This window comes from Saccopteryx bilineata, chromosome 6 (assembly GCF_036850765.1).
Source record: "Saccopteryx bilineata isolate mSacBil1 chromosome 6, mSacBil1_pri_phased_curated, whole genome shotgun sequence".
In the NCBI taxonomy this organism is placed as follows: Eukaryota; Metazoa; Chordata; class Mammalia; order Chiroptera; family Emballonuridae; genus Saccopteryx; species Saccopteryx bilineata.
The window spans coordinates 205942027-205959414 of NC_089495.1; the positions used below are offsets into that span (position 1 = coordinate 205942027).

Here is a 17388-nt window from a genome sequence, read left to right on the forward strand (position 1 = left end):
TTCCATACTTCTTTCCTCTGTTTCTTCTCTTTTTTTTTTCAGCTATGTGTTTCAGTAGTGGCTTTTTCATGGGTGGTTACCTTTAGGTTATTAAGAGAAAACGTTTCATATGTACAAGAGTTGTTTGTCTTATGAGTGTTCTGCATTCCATCCTCCTTCTGCAGATCTTTTTCCTCTCCCCCTTGTATGTTAGTGTTGTCACAGAGTATCCTTGTTTTAATGGTAACCTTGTTGGAGCTTTTACTGGTAGTTCCGATTTGTTTTGTTATTTGTATCCCATAGAATAACCCCCTTGAGTGTTTCCTGCAGTGGGGGGTTTTCTGGTGATAATTTTTCTCAGCTTCTGTAGGTCTGGAAAAGTTTCTGTTTCCTCTTCATATTTGAAGGATAACTCTGATGGATCTAGTATTCTTGGCTGGTCATTCCTCTCTTTCAGTACTTTGAATGTTTGGGTCCACTCTCTTCAGGTTTGTAGAGTTTCTGCTGAGAAGTCTGATGGCAACCTGGTGGGTCTTCCTTTAGACATTATGTTTTTCTTTTCCCTTGAGAAAATGTCTTGAGAATTCTCTCTGTCATTGAGTTTTGACCAGTTTATTATGATGTGCCTTGGAGAAGGTCTGTTTGGATTGAGGTAACTCGGTGTTCTGTTTGCTTCTTGGATTCAAGGTTTTAACTCTTTCCACAGGCTGGGGGAAGTTCTCATCAATTATTTGTTTGAACAGGCTCTCCATCCCCTTCTCCCTCTCTTCTTCTTCTGATACATCCATTATTCTTATATTGCTCTTTCTGATGGAGTCAGACAATTCTTGTAGAGCTCTATCATTTTTTACATTTATCTGTACCTTTCCTCTATCTTGCCTGTTTTATTCATTTTTCATTTCATATATTGAGTTCTTCATCTCTGTTTTAAAAGTTTCAATCTCCTTGGTCAAGTACTCATTTTATTCAATAATTGGTTTTTTGAGCTCATTAAATTGCCTGTCAGTGTTTTCTCACGTCTCATTGGAGTATTTTCAGAACTTCAATTTTGAATTTTCATTTTCTTTCTGAACTATGTCTCTTGTGTAACCATGGTATTTGTTTTCTTCTTCCTTTATGGCATTTGAGAGTGGCATTGTTAATAAATCTAACAAAACAACAACAAGAAATAAAAAGTACAGTAAAAATAGAAAAAATTAAAAATAATGAAAAGTAAAAAAGAAAAAACCACAAAAAAGAGCAAAACCCCAAAAATAATCAAAAGCAAACAAAACACCCACAAAAACTAAAAATAACAAGTACAAAAATTAAAGAAAATGGGCCCTGGCCGGTTTGCTCAGTGGATAGAGCATCAGCCCAGCTTATAGATGTCCTGGGTTTGATTCCCGGTCAGAGCATACAGGAGAAGCGACCATCTGCTTCTCCCCCCCCCTTATCTCTCTTTTCTCTCAGCCAGTGGCTCGATTGGTTCCAGCGTCAGGTTGCCAGGTGGGCCCTGGTCAGTTGGGGCACATGTGGGGGAGTCTGTCTCCCTATGCTTTTTTAATTTCATTAAAGACAATGAAATGCAAAAGAAAAAAAGGCGAGTTCCGTTTTAGAGGTTTTTCTGTTTTCTTCCAGTAGGTGTCGCTGTATCACACGTGTTAGCTCTGGGACGTAACTGTCCACCGCTGAGATGTTGCTGTCGCAATGCTGTGGGCGGGGCTGCTGTTGCGATGGTGGGTGGGGCTTTACGGCTCTAGCAGTGGCATCTCAGGCTGGGGGGGGGGGGGCATTCCTCCTCACGTCTCCACAGACCCAGGACCAGACGTGGAGCACCTCTGCTCTGTGGGGTAAGGCTCCGCCACTCTCCACTCTCCATCCCGGGCATGGGACCCGGGAGGCTGGAGGTCGCACGTGGCTTCTCTGTCTTTGCCCAGTGCGGGCTGCCTGCAGGCCGTGGGAACCCCGGCCGGAACCCCTCGTTCTGCCCCCTTCTCTCCGCGCCCCCAGTCTGTCCGCTCCTCCCGGCAGAAGGAGACGCTGTCACTCCTGACCTGTCCCCTCTCTGGAGCTGGCCGCCAGGGCGTCCTACCTTGCGCCCCTTGCTCAGCCCGCCTCCCCTTTAGTCGGGTCCAGGCCCGGATCTTTGAGGCGCTCCTGCGAACCCAGCTTCCTTTGCGGCGTGACAGGTGTTCAGCGTGTTGAAATTTCAAGGGGAGAGACAGAGGGTGTCCCTCAGGCCGCCAGTACTCTCTGTGTTGTGATTTTGATAGATGTTGTCCGTTTTCCTTCCGTCGTGGCGGGCCATGTCCCTTCTCCTAGGATGGTGAGGAGAGCACCAGCTCACCCACCGCACGTGGTTTCGGGATCTGGCTCCTTGCCGATCAGATAAGTGAAAAATGGTACTTCTGTGTGACTTTATTGTCATTTAATTTGAGTGAGGTTGATCTTTTCCAAGGTGTGTGTGTGTGTGTGTGTGTGTGTGTGTGTGTTCAGAGTCCTCTGTGGGATGACTTTCCAATGACTGTAACTGGATCCTCCGTTTTGTGGGTCAGCTTGCACGGCTGCTGGGAGGACGGCAGGGGACACGGATGTGAAGGTGTTTGCAAGGCAGCCAGATGGGAGTAATAATGATGCACTCCTGACCGAGGAAACGGAAGCCAAGGAAATGAAATACTGCCCCCAAAGCACTCAGCGCCGTCGGGCACATCACACGTGCCCAGTGCACATCAGACGTTGTTCTCAGTCATCACGATGATCACGATTACGGGTATTTTTGTTGGTTATAAGAATGCGCACTTCCTGAGTCAGAAGGACCACATGGGAAAGTTGCAAGTTTTCCTCGATATAGAAATGGAGAACTAGAATGCTGTTCCCACCCCAGCTGTCTTAGCAGGAGGTCAGGAACTGCCGTGGTCAGGATCACTGGCCGTGGGATGTTGGGCTGTGGGATGTGGAATGCCACTCAGCCAGGTCACCGTTGCAACTCCTGTTTGGTCGGAGGCAGGAAGCAGTCCCCCCTCTCCTGCGCCCCCCCCCCCCCCCCCCCCCCCCCCCCCCGTCCTTCCCATGTCTTGCTGAGAGTCAAAAGTAACACATGCTCCCTCGTTCAGAAAAATGTCAGTACACTCAGGGCTGTTGTCCTGTTTCTGGTTGGGCGGCGCCCTCAAGTGACAGGAGGTGGCAGCGCGAGGCAGAGCCAGGCTGCAGTGTCAGCCAGGCGACAGGAACGTAGGCAGGGACCCCTCAGCTCCCGCCAGGCCTTGTTCTCTCCCACTGGAGTAGCACTGCAGGGGCCGGTGGCTGTCTCCCCTCTGGGCTCTGTCCCCTGCCCTCTGGCTGAACACCAGCCTCTGAGCGTCACCTGGAAGAGGCAGTAGTGCGGGAACCTGTCCTTCCCCGTGAAACGCCCCAGTCCTCAGGAGAACCTGGGAGAGGCGGGGATTGGGAGGATGCGGAGCTGGAGGGGAGGGGCTGTCTGAGCTCCACAGGTTCTGGGAGGGCTGTCGGCCCTGAACAAACTCTATCTTCTAATTTGAAATGTAAAACATAACCTTGACCACAGACCCCCGCTGAGAACAGAAAAACAGCCCCCCTCCAGGGAAAGAACACGGCCAGGGGACGGACAGTCCCGCTCCTCTCTAGGTCTCTTAGGACTGTGGCTTTGAGAAACTTCAGCATCCTAGCATTTGAATCTTAGCAGGAAAGTCTGTATTTAAACCCCAGCACTCTGGCTGGAGCTCACCTGAGAGCCCCCTCTCCGCTGAGCTTGGCTTGTCGTACTCGTTCCACACTACGTTTGCTCTCACTGTCGGCTCCCAACTGGGATTTTTAAAAGCACTCCGAAGGATGCTGGTTCAGTCCCTGCTCAGGGCACGAACAAGAAGCAGCTGATGAGTGTGTATGACTAAGTGGAACAATACCTCAATGTTTCTCTCTCTCTTTCTCCCCCCCCTTCTTCCTACCCCCTTCTCTGTAATCAATCAATAGATAAAATAATTTTTAAAAAGCAAACCAGCACCCCAGAGGATGCTGTTGGGCCGGCCACCCATGTTCGGACAATGCATTAAATCCCGTCATACATTCTCTCCACCTGTCACGTGGGGAGACGAGCCCAGAAAGAAGGAAATGATTTGGTCTTGACCCCACAGACTGGGCTGGGACTCGAACCAATGTCTTCCAGTGCTGGGGCCACCGTCACCAGCAGTGCAAGGTGTTTAGATAGCTCTGTGGGATTGCCACACCTCCTAGGTGTCCCTGGCCCCTCTGGCATGTCAGATAGAGCACAGATGGGTTCCTCGGGCCACTTCTGTGACCATGGGGCTAAAAGGAACCGGGGGTGGAGGGAGCACAGCGTTGCTGTCTTCTGTCACAGCTGAAGTCCCTTCTTGAGAAGGACCTGGAGGGAGAGGGCCGAAGCCACCCCCCACCCTCAGCCCTGACACACCCCCACCCCCACCCCTGACACACCCCATCCCCACCCCTGACACACTCCCGGCCCCACAGCCCTGACACACCCCCACCCCCAGCTCTGACACCCCCCCACCCCCCACAGCCCTGACACACCCCCATACCCAGTCCTGACACACCCCTGCCCCCAGCCCTGACACATAGCCACCCCCAGTCCTGACACACCCCTGCCCCCAGCCCTGACACATAGCCACCCCCAGCCCTGACACACCCCCACCCGCAGCCCTGACACACCCCCACCCCCAGCCCTGACACCCCCCACCCCCACAGCCCTGACACACCCCCACCCTCACCCCTGACACACTCCCGGCCCCACAGCCCTGACACACCCCCACCCTCACCCCTGACACACTCCCGGCCCCACAGCCCTGACACACCCCCACCCCCAGCCCTGACACACCCCCACCCCCACAGCCCTGACACATCCCCACCCCCAGCCCTGACACCCCCCCACCCCCACAGCCCTGACACACCCCCACCCCCACAGCCCTGACACACCCCCACCCCCAGCCCTGACACGCCCCCACCCCCACAGCCCTGACACACCCCCACCCCCACAGCCCTGACACACCCCCACCCCACAGCCCTGACACACCCCCACCCCCACAGCCCTGACACACCCCCACCCCCAGCCCTGACACACCCCCACCCCACAGCCCTGACACACCCCATCCCCACAGCCCTGACACACCCCCACCCCCAGCCCTGACACACCCCCACCCCCAGCCCTGACACACCCCCACCCCCACAGCCCTGACACACCCCCACCCCAGCCCTGACACACCCCCACCCCCAGCCCTGACACGCCCCCACCCCCACAGCCCTGACACGCCCCCACCCCCACAGCCCTGACACACCCCCACCCCCAGCCCTGACACGCCCCCACCCCCAGCCCTGACACACCCCCACCCCCACAGCCCTGATACACCCCCACCCCCACAGCCCTGACACACCCCACCCCCACAGCCCTGACACACCCCACCCCCATAGCCCTGACACCCCCCCACCCCCACAGCCCTGACACCCCCCCCACCCCCAGCCCTGACACCCCCCCCAGCCCTGACACATCCCCACCCCCAGCCCTGACACGCCTGGCCCCGCAGCCCTTGCTGTTCCAGTGCTGACAACCTGTGTGATTTAGACCCGGCTCCTTCCTACCCATCAGCAGGATGCCTAGGAAGCATTTGCAAAATCCTTTTTTATTTTCTTGTTCTTTTATTTAAAAAAAAAAGGGGGTCTTGAAACAACAACAGAACATTTCAGAGGCACAGACTTTTGCAGAACAGAAGCTGGTGGTCTGGCCAGGTGAGGAGTGGGGGAGGGGCTCTAGCTGGCCTGAGGGAGGTGAGAGGCGAAGGTGAGAGTAAGGGTGTGTCATGGGCGTCAGGGGTTCCCCCTGTGCCAAGCGGAGGGAGGCTGGGCATCCTCCTGGGATGGGGGGTGATGCTGGAACACCGTTCGCCCGCCCCAGCCTGCTGACTCCCCCTTCTCAGCCCCCCCACCCCAGACCAGCAGGTCTCAGGTTCTTCCCCTCTGAGTTCAGACCAGCCAGTAATGCCAATGCACAGTGGGCGTGCCCCTTCCTGGGCGTTCGGGGAATAAAGGAAGAAGGGGCACCGCGGTGGTGGGGTGACACGCAGTGAGAACAAACTTGCTTCTAGGCTGGGTCTGCCTGAGACGACCCCCCGCCCCGTCCCTTCTGCCCGGCGTGTGGGCTGTGCCAGGGAAACACACATGCTCAGTGGTGGTGTGGGTGACGGGCAGTCCGCTCTCGCTCCTGTTATGGTCCCCCCACCCCCTGCTCTGCCCGAAGGCCCGACGTCACTTCTCAGCTGTGGACGTGCCGGGCAGGGCAACCAACAGGTGGGAGGCACGGCCCCTGGGTGCTCCATGTGTCTTAGGTAAGTCTCTTCCTTCTCAGGCCTCAGTGTACCCACGGGTACAATGGGTAGAAGGCGCCAGGGTGGGGAACAAAGTGGCCTGGATATCCTTCAAGTTCCTTTCTGCTCCGATGGCCTCTGTGGGTGAGCTGGTTCCCCCAGGCCTGACAGGCCACCTGCTGCAGTGCTCGGACCCCCGCGGACACGGAGGACCATCCCACCAAAGAGGAGGGCGCAGAAGGAGCACTGGTGGGGTGTGGCACGCAGCTCCCGGGAGGGCATGGGGCTGGGTGTCCAGCCGGAGGCCCCCTCATGGCTCCCCCACGGCCAGCTGGGCACTGGGCGGCCCCAGAGCCTCTTCCGGAGGCTTCCTCGGGAGTGGTGGCCAAGGGCTGTGGGAACGGCTTCCACAGACTGGCCAGAGCAGGGGGCACGGGGCCCTGGGGTCTCCTCCAGGGCAGAAGCAGGGCTCTCGGTCAAGGAGGTGGCCCCAACCCGGCCTTTGGCCGCCCCTTCTCTGCAAAGGCGGGGTCAGGGCAGGGTCAGGGAAAGGGCTAGAAAAATGTATTTCCTCTCTTTAAGGAGTAGATAGAGAAAGTGGGTGGGGTCAGGTCTCAGTGTGGTGTGTGTGTGTGTGTATGTGTGTGAGAGAGAGAGAGAGAGAGAGAGAGACAGAGAGAGGGAGGGAGGGACACTGGAGAAATGAAGAACAGGAAGAAGAACGGGAGGAAGGGAAGAGAACGGCAGACAGGTCAAGGGAGAGAGAGAGAGAGGAGAGAGAGGGTCAGGGAGGGGATCCCTGGATAGGAAGGAAGGACGGAGGAGAAGGAAACAGCTGTGGAAGCCGTAGGAAATAACGGAGGAAGAAGAAGAGAGGGGCCCTGGCCGGTTGGCTCAGCGGTAGAGTGTCGGCCTGGCGTGTGGAGGACCCGGGTTTGATTACCGGCCAGGGCACATAGGAGAAGTGCCCATTTGCTTCTCCACCCCCTCCTCCTTCCTCTCTGTCTCTCTCTTCCCCTCCGCAGCCGAGGCTCCATTGGAGCAAAGATAGCCCGGGCGCTGGGGATGGCTCCTTGGCCTCTGCCCCAGGCGCTAGAGTGGCTCTGGTCGCGGCAGAGCGGTGCCCCTGGTGGGCGTGCCGGGTGGATCCCGGTCGGGCGCATGTGGGAGTCTGTCTGGCTGTCTCTCCCCGTTTCCAGCTTCAGAGGAATACAGAAAAAAAAAAGGGGGGGGGAGAAGAAGAGGGGAGGGGAAGAGGGACGTGAAGAGAAAGCAGCCGGGCAGCAGGGTGGGGACCGAGGGGCTGGCTGGCAGAGGGTGGTGGTGGGCGCCCGGCTCCTCAGGCCGGCGGGGGCTGGCGGGGCCTGACGTCCAGCCTCCGGTCCATCTTCCGGTCCTTGCGTGGGCGCCGGTCTCTCCGGCCCTTCTTCTGGCTGGAGCTTCTCTCTGCAGCGGGAGCACAGGGCATGGTTTCTGTGGCCAGCTGGGCCTGGGCGGCCCCTCGATCCTGAAGGATGCGGGCCCCCCCCCACTACCCAGGACCCGAGGTAACAAGGAGGTGCAACCGACCGCCACTCCCTCGTGCAGTCTGGACTGTAGGGTACCTTACCCCAAACTGCACGCCTCTCAGCCCCTGAGGGCTGCTACCTCGCTGAGCCCCGACCCAGGCCCGGAGACCGACGTGGCCCCCCCAGTATTATTTGGGGTATCTGTGGGGTGAGCTTGATTGTCACAAATAAGGGGCTGTCAGAGGCATTCAGTGGGCAGGGGCCGGGGTGCTGTGTGGGACAGCCCCTCACAAAGAAGAGATGTCCCCCTCCAGCACCCAGCCCTGGCTTGCCTGTGAACGCGGAGGGTGTGGGAACGCTCCCCTGTCCCCTGTCCCCTGGCTAGTCCAGCGCTGCTGGCGTGGTGCCAGTCAAGAGATCAGACGGTTCTGGTGACTTTGGTTAGAGCCAGTCACCGGTAGGGACACTGCGTTGTCTGAACGGCAGCACAGACGTGTGCTTGGACCCTGACCTTGGCCGGCACCCTTGCCCTCACTCCTACGGGGAGCCTCCCTTCTCCGGGGTGTTGGGCCTGAGCACCGCCATAACGAACCGTCTTGTGTTCCTTTTATATCGTGGTTAGGGCACCATGCTGACTTTTTTCTTTTTTAATGACCTGTGCGAGGGGGTTACCTTATACGTGGATTTCGTCTCAGAGCCGTGCAGTGTTCCAAACCCCTTGTGATTAAGTGGAAGGGCCCCGGGGGGCCAGGGCCGCGCCCGCAGGAAGCGGGGGGGGGGGGGGGGGGGGCTTCCAGGCAGCCCTGCACGAGCTCTTCCTGAGACCCGTGTCCCGAGGTTACCGAGGGCCCTTCCTGCCGCAGCCCTGCCTGCTGCACGGGCTGGTGCTCGCTCACCTCCTGGGCAGGGCCTCTGGATGGCACATCTTCTCGACTCGGACAGCACCTGGCAGGCGGCCGCTTCCTCCTGCCCCGCGTGGCCGGCCTCTCGCACGCGGGTCTCCAGGCCCCAGGCTGCGCCACAGGCCTTCCCGTTGTGTGTGCACGGGCTCCAGTGGCCCCAGGGCCCCGGCTCACACTCCTCTGCGGGGCGGAGGGGGAGACAGACAGACGGACAGATGGAGCCCACGGGCAGGGAGCGCGGTCCTTCAGACCCACGGGCAGGGTGTGAGGGGTTCAGTTCCCTGAAGGCCCCGTCTCTAACAAGTCAAGAGACTCGGGCTGTGCAAGGAGCAGGGAGGAGACGTTGAAGTCGCTCCTCACGAGTGCCTGGGAGGAGGACCATTCTAAAGCATGCACAGGCTGCTGTGGGCCAGGAGCAGAGTGACCAGCTGGCTGGCTTTAAAGGGGAAGGCTTCCTGGAGGAGGTGACATAGAAGCCAAGGAGAGGGAGAGCAGCTCACTGAATGGAGACGGAAGGGAGCATTTCAAGCAGGCGCGCAGCCCAGAGGGCAGTGCGGATGGGGCTGATGCTCAGGGAGGGCTGTGGCTGGGAACAGTGAGTCAGGAGCCGCCTGCTATGAACGTGAACCCAGAGGGAACGCGTGTGGGCAGAGACACGTGGTGTAGGTGAGAACACGGGTGGGAGGGGCAGCCTCACACAGGACAGATCCCAGAAGAAGAGCTCACACAGGAGTCTGAAAAGGAGCAGTGGGAAGCAGAGCCGCACTAACAATGACAGCTGCTAGGACATGTGTAATAATGACGCGCACTGAGCACTTCCTGTGTACCGGTCACTGTATTAACTGCTTCCAATTTCACTAATTAACTTAGTCCTCATAACAACCCTCCCCTGTGAAGAAGTTCCTGTGTTCTATGGTAATGTTTTGTTTGTTTTTTTAATGTTTGGATAAACTGAGGGCCAGAGAGCTTAAGTACCATGCTAATGGGTAAACTGTGGAGCTAAGACGTGAACCCAGGTCTGTCTTATTCCAAAATCAGGGCCTCTCTGCTCAGTTGCCTCCCTTAGTAACAGCAGCGATGTGGATGTTGGCAGTGAGAGTCGTCACAGTGATGGGTTTAGCATACCGAAGGGTTCCTGTGTACCCCGGCCACGGTGGTGTTGGGTCTGTCATCCACGTGGCATTCCGCCAGGATTTCTCCCGGGTCTCTTGACACCCTCACCGGCCCCTGGTCTAGAAAGGGAGGGGCAGGGGCAGAGGGGGAGGAGGCCCCCACTCACCCTGGCACTCCCGTGCGCTCTGCTGGGCCGCAGTGCCCAGCGGGCAGGAGGGCAGACACTTGCCCTTGTACAGGTAAAAGCGCCGCTTGCACTGGATACAGAAGTCCTGGCTGAAGCAGTTCTCGCACGTGGCCCCGCATTCTGCAATAGAGTGAGGGCCACCCCTGGTGAGGGAAGCTGCCCGGGGAGAGAGCATTCTGGGACTGCCTGAGGTGGCCGGCCCTCCCAGCAGCCCCCGGCCCTGCATCCCTGGGGCCAGGAGCCAGTGTCTCCTAGGACACCCCAACTTGTCCAAGGTCGAACTGGGCTGCATTCGAGGAGAACTCCCTTTCTCACTTGAACTGAGGCTCTGCAGGGGCGGGCACACAGGTCCGAGGTAATTCGGTTACTTGTATAAGGTCTACCAGAAAGTTCTGTCCGTTTCTATCACAACAAGTTTCGACACATAAGCACATGTTTATTTGGCGCATGTGTGCCTATTTTTATCACTTAATGTATACATGCTGATGTAGCAAATTAACTAAAACAAAGTTGATTCATGTTAGTCTTAAAGTTCATTTACGCCACTGTATTGTATACAAATTTCAACAAGGTAGAAATTTATTGAAAGTGTTTGGTGAAGGTACAGTTCCTGTTAGGACATGCAGAAGATGGTTCGAAAAATTCGAAACAGGTGATTTCGACCTTTCTGATAAGCCACGTTCTGGGCGACCATCTTTGATCGATGACGATGTTGTTAAGATCATGTTGGAGCAAGATCCTTTTCTGACAACATCGGAGATCGCAGAAAGGCTTAATTCAGCTCAGCAAACCATTTCGGACCACATTCGGAAGATAGGATTGGTGTGGAAATATATTATTTAATAAAGTTTACTGACGGTAATAAGAAAAATTTGTATTTTGTTTTATTCCCAAAACGGACAGAACTTTCCGGTAGACCTTATATTTAAAGCTCAAGGTTCCCTTTCTCATTGGAGCTGAGGCTCAGAAAGGGCAAGGGACTTGCCTAAAGTCACACAGCGACTCTGGACTGAGGGGGAGGAGTCCCTGCTCTGAGCCCATCAAGGCTCAGAGGTGGTCATGGTTTGTCCCAGGTTAGGAGTTAGGACTCCTTTTCTCATTTGAGCTAGGCTCAGAAGGGTGAATAACATGACCAAAGCCACACAGCAAACCAGGGCGGAGGTGAGGTTCCCTGTTCACACCAGGGAAGGCACTGGCTTGCCGAGGGCGTGAGAGCCAGCCTGAACCCAAGCAAGTGTTCGAGTCAGGGTTCAGGCTCCCGCCTACGTCCTCTGTGGTTGTGTGTGTGGGGGGGTAAGAGATGGGTTGTGGGCCAGGAGCCCAGGACTAGCACAGGACGAGGGAGGGGCCACGTACTTTTGCACCTGTTGACCTCCTGGCCGCGGACGCCGAAATAGCCGGGGGGACAGTCATGCACGCACTTGCCGTACTGGCGGATACCTTCTCGGCGGATGAACAGGAAGAGCCTCTGCTGGCAGGTGGAGCAGCCATTCTCCTCGGAGCAGATGACACAGCCCGTGCAGTTGCCCCCCAGACCAGTGCCCACTGCCAGTCAGACCAGGGCGGAGGGTGCGGGGAAGGGAGAGAGAGAGAGAGATGGTCAAGCCGTAGAGGTGAGTAAATCAGACTGTCTCGCTGGGAGAGTAACTAGGCACATAGCCACTAGACAAATGACTGTATTTCCCAGTTTCCCTGGTAGCTAGGTATGGTCATGTGACCAAAAGCAGCTCTTGGGACTCTGGGAGCCCCATGCATCCTGCCGATAACTCCCGTTGCTGTGGCGTGCATCTGAGACCCCTGACTGATCCAGGGGGCTCACCGGGAGGGCTCCCGGGAAGAGTCACTGCCACAGGGAGCAGAGTAAAGCTTTGTGAGTTTCTAAAGCGGTAGACCTGAAGGGACCCGCGGGCAGAGGAGAGAAAGTGTGATGTTGTGAGACGGATTTCCAGGGCCAGAGAGAGAGAACATTTCACTGAGGAGTGGATAGAGCCGAGACCTCCAGCCCAACTGGCAAAGACCTTAAGTTCTGATGACACCAGGATGAGAGGACACTTCCGTACTGATAAGAGAGGATACTCTGGAGAAAACTCTAGCTGCATCTAGTAAATCTGAGGATGTGCTTCTGTTATAAAACCTAGAGCCATGGTTCTAGGCAACTCCTAGAGAGCTTGTTGCAGCACAGATCACGGGGGCCTGAGAATCTGCATTTCCGATGGGTACCCAGGTGATGCTAGTGGTGCCGGTCCAGGGACCGCACTCTCAGAACCGCTGCCTTAGACGCACTCTCGTGCACGTGTGCAAAGAAACGTACAACGATGTTTAGCGCAACGTTATTTCACAGCAAACAATTGCAAACACCTAACCATCTATCAAAATATGGAAACAGATTGTGGTATAGCCCTAGACCCCAGCCGTAGACCGCGTGTGGGGCCCAGGCAGGGGGAGTGATGGAGGCAGAGCTCAGACTGTCTTCAGGGCTGCATCTCAATGACAGTGCTGAGAGCAACACAGCAGCTCACACAGCGAATCTAAGCAAGAAGCCTTGTTTATCGAGTTCAAAAACCTGCAGACCAGTACTTTGTAGCTCTTATTTTACGTAAGTTTGCATTAAGAGTAAAAGCCCTATAAGGCAGTGGTCCCCAGGCCCTGGCCGGTTGGCTCAGCGGTAGAGCGTCGGCCCTGCGTGCGGGGGACCTGGGTTCGATTCCCGGCCAGGGCGCATGGGAGAGGCACCCATTTGCTTCTCCACCCCCACCCCCTCCTTCCTCTCTGTCTCTCTCTTCCCCTCCCGCAGCCAAGGCTCCATTGGAGCAAAGATGGCCCGGGCGCTGGGGATGACTCCTTGGCCTCTGCCCCAGGCGCTAGAGTGGCTCTGGTCTCGGCAGAGCGACGCCCTGGAGGGGCAGAGCATCGCCCCCTGGTGGGCAGAGCATCGCCCCTGGTGGGCGTGCTAGGTGGATCCCGGTTGGGCGCATGCGGGAGTCTGTCTGGCTGTCTCTCCCCGTTTCCAGCTTCAGAAAAAAAAAAAAAGGCAGTGGTCCTCAACCCCTGGGCCACGGACCGGTACCGGTCCGTGGGCCATTTGGTACCGGTCCACAGAGAAAGAATAAATAACTTACATTATTTCCGTTTTATTTATATTTAAGTCTGAATGATGTTTTATTTTTTTAAAATGACCAGATTCCCTCTGTTACATCCGTCTAAGTCTCCCTCTTGACGCTTGTCTTGTAAGTTCGACAATTATATTTAAAAATGCCACAGTTTTTACGCTGGTCACATAATTTTATTTTGTGCATTTATCCGTCCCACCCTAAAGGCCGGTACATGAAAATATTTTCTGACATTAAACTGGTCCGTGGCCCAAAAAAGGTTGGGGACCACTGCTATAAGGGACTGGTAAACACTGAATTCAGATGTAACACCCCTGAGAAGAGACATGGGGAAAGAGATCAGGGGAGGAAACTGGAGATTTCACTTGAATCTGTGATAATTAATATCTTAAAATCTAAAGCAAATATGAAAATGGCAAGAGTTGATAAAAGTGGCTGCCCAGTAGACAAATCTTCATTACATTATTTTTGTTTGTTTGTTTGTTTTGTTTTGTTTTTTTCTGAAGTTGGAAATGGGGAGGCAGTCAGACAGACTCCCGCATGCGCCCGACCGGGATCCACCTGGGCATGCCCACCAGAGGGCGATGCTCTGCCCATCTAGGGGCGTCACTCTGCTGCAACCAGAGCCATTCTAGCACCTGAGGCAGAGGCCATGGAACCATCCTCAGTGCCGGGGCCAACTTTGTTCCAATGGAGCCTTGGCTGTGGGAGGGGAAGAGAGAAACAGAGAGGAAGGAGAGGGGGAGGGGTGGAGAAGCAGATGGGCGCTTCTCCTGTGTGCCCTGGCTGGGAATCGAACCTGGGACTCCTGCACGCCAGGCCGATGCTCTAACACTGAGCCAACCGGCCAGGGCTTTATTACATTATTATTATTTTTATTTTTTGAGAAAGAGAGAGAGAAAGAGGCAGGAAGGGAGGGAGATAAGACGTAACAACTTGTAGTTGCGGCACCTTAGTTGTTCATTGACTGCTTTCTCATATGTCCCTTGACTAGAGGGCTCCAGCTGAGCCAGTGACCCCTTGCTCAAGCCAGCAACCTTGGGCTCAAGCCAGTGACCTTTGGGCTTAAGCCTGCGACCTTGGGATCATGTCAATGATCCTGTGCTCAAGCTGGTGAGCCTTCACTCAAGCCGGCGACCTCTGGGTTTTGAATCTGGGACCTCAGCATCCCAGGTCAACAACACTCTATCCACTGTGCCACCACTGGTCAGGCATTATATTATTTTTTATTCTTGACTTTAGGTTGAAAATATTTCATCATCAAGTATATTTTTTAAAAAGGAGTTTAGCCTCTATTATGTTCTAGAATGCCAGGGGCAGAGATCTACATTCTTTCTACCCCCCTCCTCCTTGCTCCTGTCCCCAAGTGCTGGCTCAGCTCATCCTCAGGCTGAGATCTTGAACAGGGGAAGGTGACAGAATTTCTGAGAGCAGTGGAGATCCGCACCTCTGAGCACTATGCTGACTGTCCCCACATCCATTCTCCCCCTCCTCCTGGGTAATGAAACCCTGATTTTTAGCTGAATTTATGTCTTTCAAGAATAAAGACTACCCTTCCCAGGCTTCTTTGCAGCTGTGTGTGGTCATGTGTCTGGGTTTTGGCCAATGGACTTTAGGTGGGCGTGTCCTGTGCCTCATCCCGGAAATGCCCTTCAAAGGCAATGCAGGGCTATTCCCCTCCCCTTCTTCCTACCTCCTGGAGACTGAGAGCTAGGTAGCTGGAACGGCGGCAGATGCAGGTGACAGAAGGACCTGACAGAGAGACAGGCATCCCAACCCTGAACTGTCTACCTCAGATTCTTTTATAGGAGAGGGAGGAAAGTGTCCCTCCTCTTTGGGCCATTGGGCCTTTCTGACAGGTCCCAAGGACTACTTGATAACTACTGAGGATGGTGGCTCTACAGCCGCACAGGTGGGCGCAGAGTGTTGTCAGTGGAGACCAGGGGGCCCTTCCTCCGTGCCTCGGCACTGGATGAGTCCCCCTGGACCTGAGATGCCACCCCACCAACAGAGGGCAAAGGGACCCCAGCTGGCTTGAGGTGATCTCTGCCCTTTGGCAGAAAAGGCACTCCCGTTGGAAATTATGTCCAATCCCAGCGGGCCCCACCCTGCCTGCCCTCTTGGAGCACTGGTCCAGGGCCTTCCCTGCGCCAGGCGGGGCCTCGGGCTTCAGACATGAGCTGCACATGACTCTGGCCTTACAGGACCTCATACAGGACCTCATGGGAGAACTGACAGTAATGCAGAACGGGACAAAGCTGAACTCTAAATAACTGCTGCCTCTCAGAAGAGCGTTGGAATCACTCATCCCGACCCCTGCTGTGTCACTGAGGACCCTGAGGCCAGAGGGGTGGCACCTTCCCTAAAGCCAGGCCTCTGACAGTCAAGAAGCCCCACCTAGAGCTACAGCTCTGATATTTATAGAGCAGGGGTTGGGAACCTATGGTTCGCGAGCCAGATGTAGCTCTTATGATGGCTGCATCTGGCTCGCAGACAAATCTTTAATAACAAAAATAATAATGAAAATATAAAACATTCTCATGTTACAATCCATTCATTTCCTACCGCTCATGTTCATGGTTGTGGGTGGCTGGAGCCAATCACAGCTGTCCTCCAGGACACCACCAAATTTTTATTGGATAATGCATAACATACATGGGTCGTTGTATGGCTCTCATGGAAATCACATTTTAAAATATGTGGTGTTTATGGCTCTCTCAGCCAAAAAGGTTCCCGACCCCTGTTATATAGAGTGATACTTCGACATTCTGAAGAGAAAGAACCTGACAGGGACCCCCCCCCCGGGACCCGCCCCCCGATCTCGGACAGTGTCAGGGGTGTGTGGGTGTGTGCACGAGCGCGTGCATGAGAGCCCACGATGGATCTTAACTAGCATCTTTCTACCCCAGGTCTTTGAATTCAGAGAGATGACTCCGCCTTGGTCCTGGCAGTTGGCGAGGGTGCCCTCTAGCGTCTCTGTGTTGTAACGGCGCCTCCGACCCTTCGAATTCTGATCTCCCCCTGGGGGTTTTCATCACATCTCTATAACTAGTTAAAAACAGCCGTGCTATTTTCCTCCATCCCCAAGGTCACAGCTGTAGAGAGCTGAATGCCAGTTTTATGAATAATAAGTGATGACAACCAGAGTCTGTATAAGGCAGCGTCAGAGAGACCCAGATGGGACGGTTCTTTTGTTGGACTGCACAAGACACCCCCCCCCCCCCCCCCCCGCGGGAGGCTTGTGAAGCGTTTGGTGCCGACCCAGGAATGTATGTTTTAGCAAGTCCAAAACAAATGCAACAGGCATTAGGGAAGTGTCCTCCCTGCTCACAGTCTCCTTCCCCTGAGGACTGGCAGTGACAGCCATGTGGGTACCGCGTGACCCTGCTCCCCAGGTGCGTGACTGACCCAGCGGCGAACCGCTCATGCATGCTGGGCCCCTTAGGCTGTATCCCTTTGAGAATTTTGACTCTGAGGTTGACAGACAAGGGTCTGGGCTGGCCTCTTGACCTGAGAGCATTTGCAAGGAGGCAGGGGGGCCTGTTCTGGAGCATACGTGTGACAAGCTTTGGTAGGCACTGGCGTCTCTGGCCCCCTCTGCTTGCAGGGGCCCCAGCCCTGAGCCCTCTCTCAGTCTGAGGTCCACGTGGTGCGGTCTCCACCCAGATGCGCTTGACCTTGGCTTGGCCAATCAGAGCGTCAGCTCCCCGCTTAACCTCGGCTTGGCCAATCAGAGCGTCAGCTCCCCGCTTAACCTCGGCTTGGCCAATCAGAGCGTCAGCTCCCCGTGGCTACTTGGTGGGTTCAGACATAGGCCTGTGTCACACCAAAAGCTAGTCTTAGGCCTGTTTTTTTTAAAGTTGATTGTGTGTGTGTGTGTGTGTGTGTATGCACACGCATGCGTGTGTTCTTTTCCACTCTCTTTGGATTTGGGGAGATGCAGACCAGATGAGGGGAGAGTTACCAAGCATGGAGGCCACAGAGCCATGAGGTCATCTGTGCACCTCAATCCACCCCTGGAGGTGGGGGTTCCATCAATTCTTTCTTTTTCTCAAGCCACTTGGAGCTAAGTTCTCTGTCATTTTCAACCAAAAGACTCATGACCGGCACAGAAGCAGAGAGAGAAAGAAACCGGTCAGATGCAGAGAGAGAGCGGCAGCCAGAAACCTCGTGGGCCCCAACAGAGCGTTCCTGACGGTCTTCTGCGCCCAGGTTCCAGTCCCCCCAAGGCTTCCCCCACCCCCTTAGATCCAAAAC

At 55.4% G+C, this 17388-nt stretch overlaps 1 protein-coding gene across 1 annotated transcript in view; it reads right to left on the minus strand.

Annotated features, from left to right (window-relative positions):
• Positions 1–7638: 7638 nt before the first annotated feature.
• The window catches only part of RSPO4 (R-spondin 4), a 31302-nt gene continuing 21552 nt past the window's right edge, over positions 7639–17388 (minus strand). The window contains exons 2-5 of the mRNA XM_066235368.1: positions 11378–11566; positions 10001–10141; positions 8716–8901; positions 7639–7757 (exon numbers count right to left, since the gene is read on the minus strand). Of these exons, the coding sequence (XP_066091465.1) occupies positions 7651–7757; positions 8716–8901; positions 10001–10141; positions 11378–11566 (623 nt within the window). The 3' untranslated portion in view covers positions 7639–7650. The remainder of the gene's footprint in view (positions 7758–8715; positions 8902–10000; positions 10142–11377; positions 11567–17388) is intronic.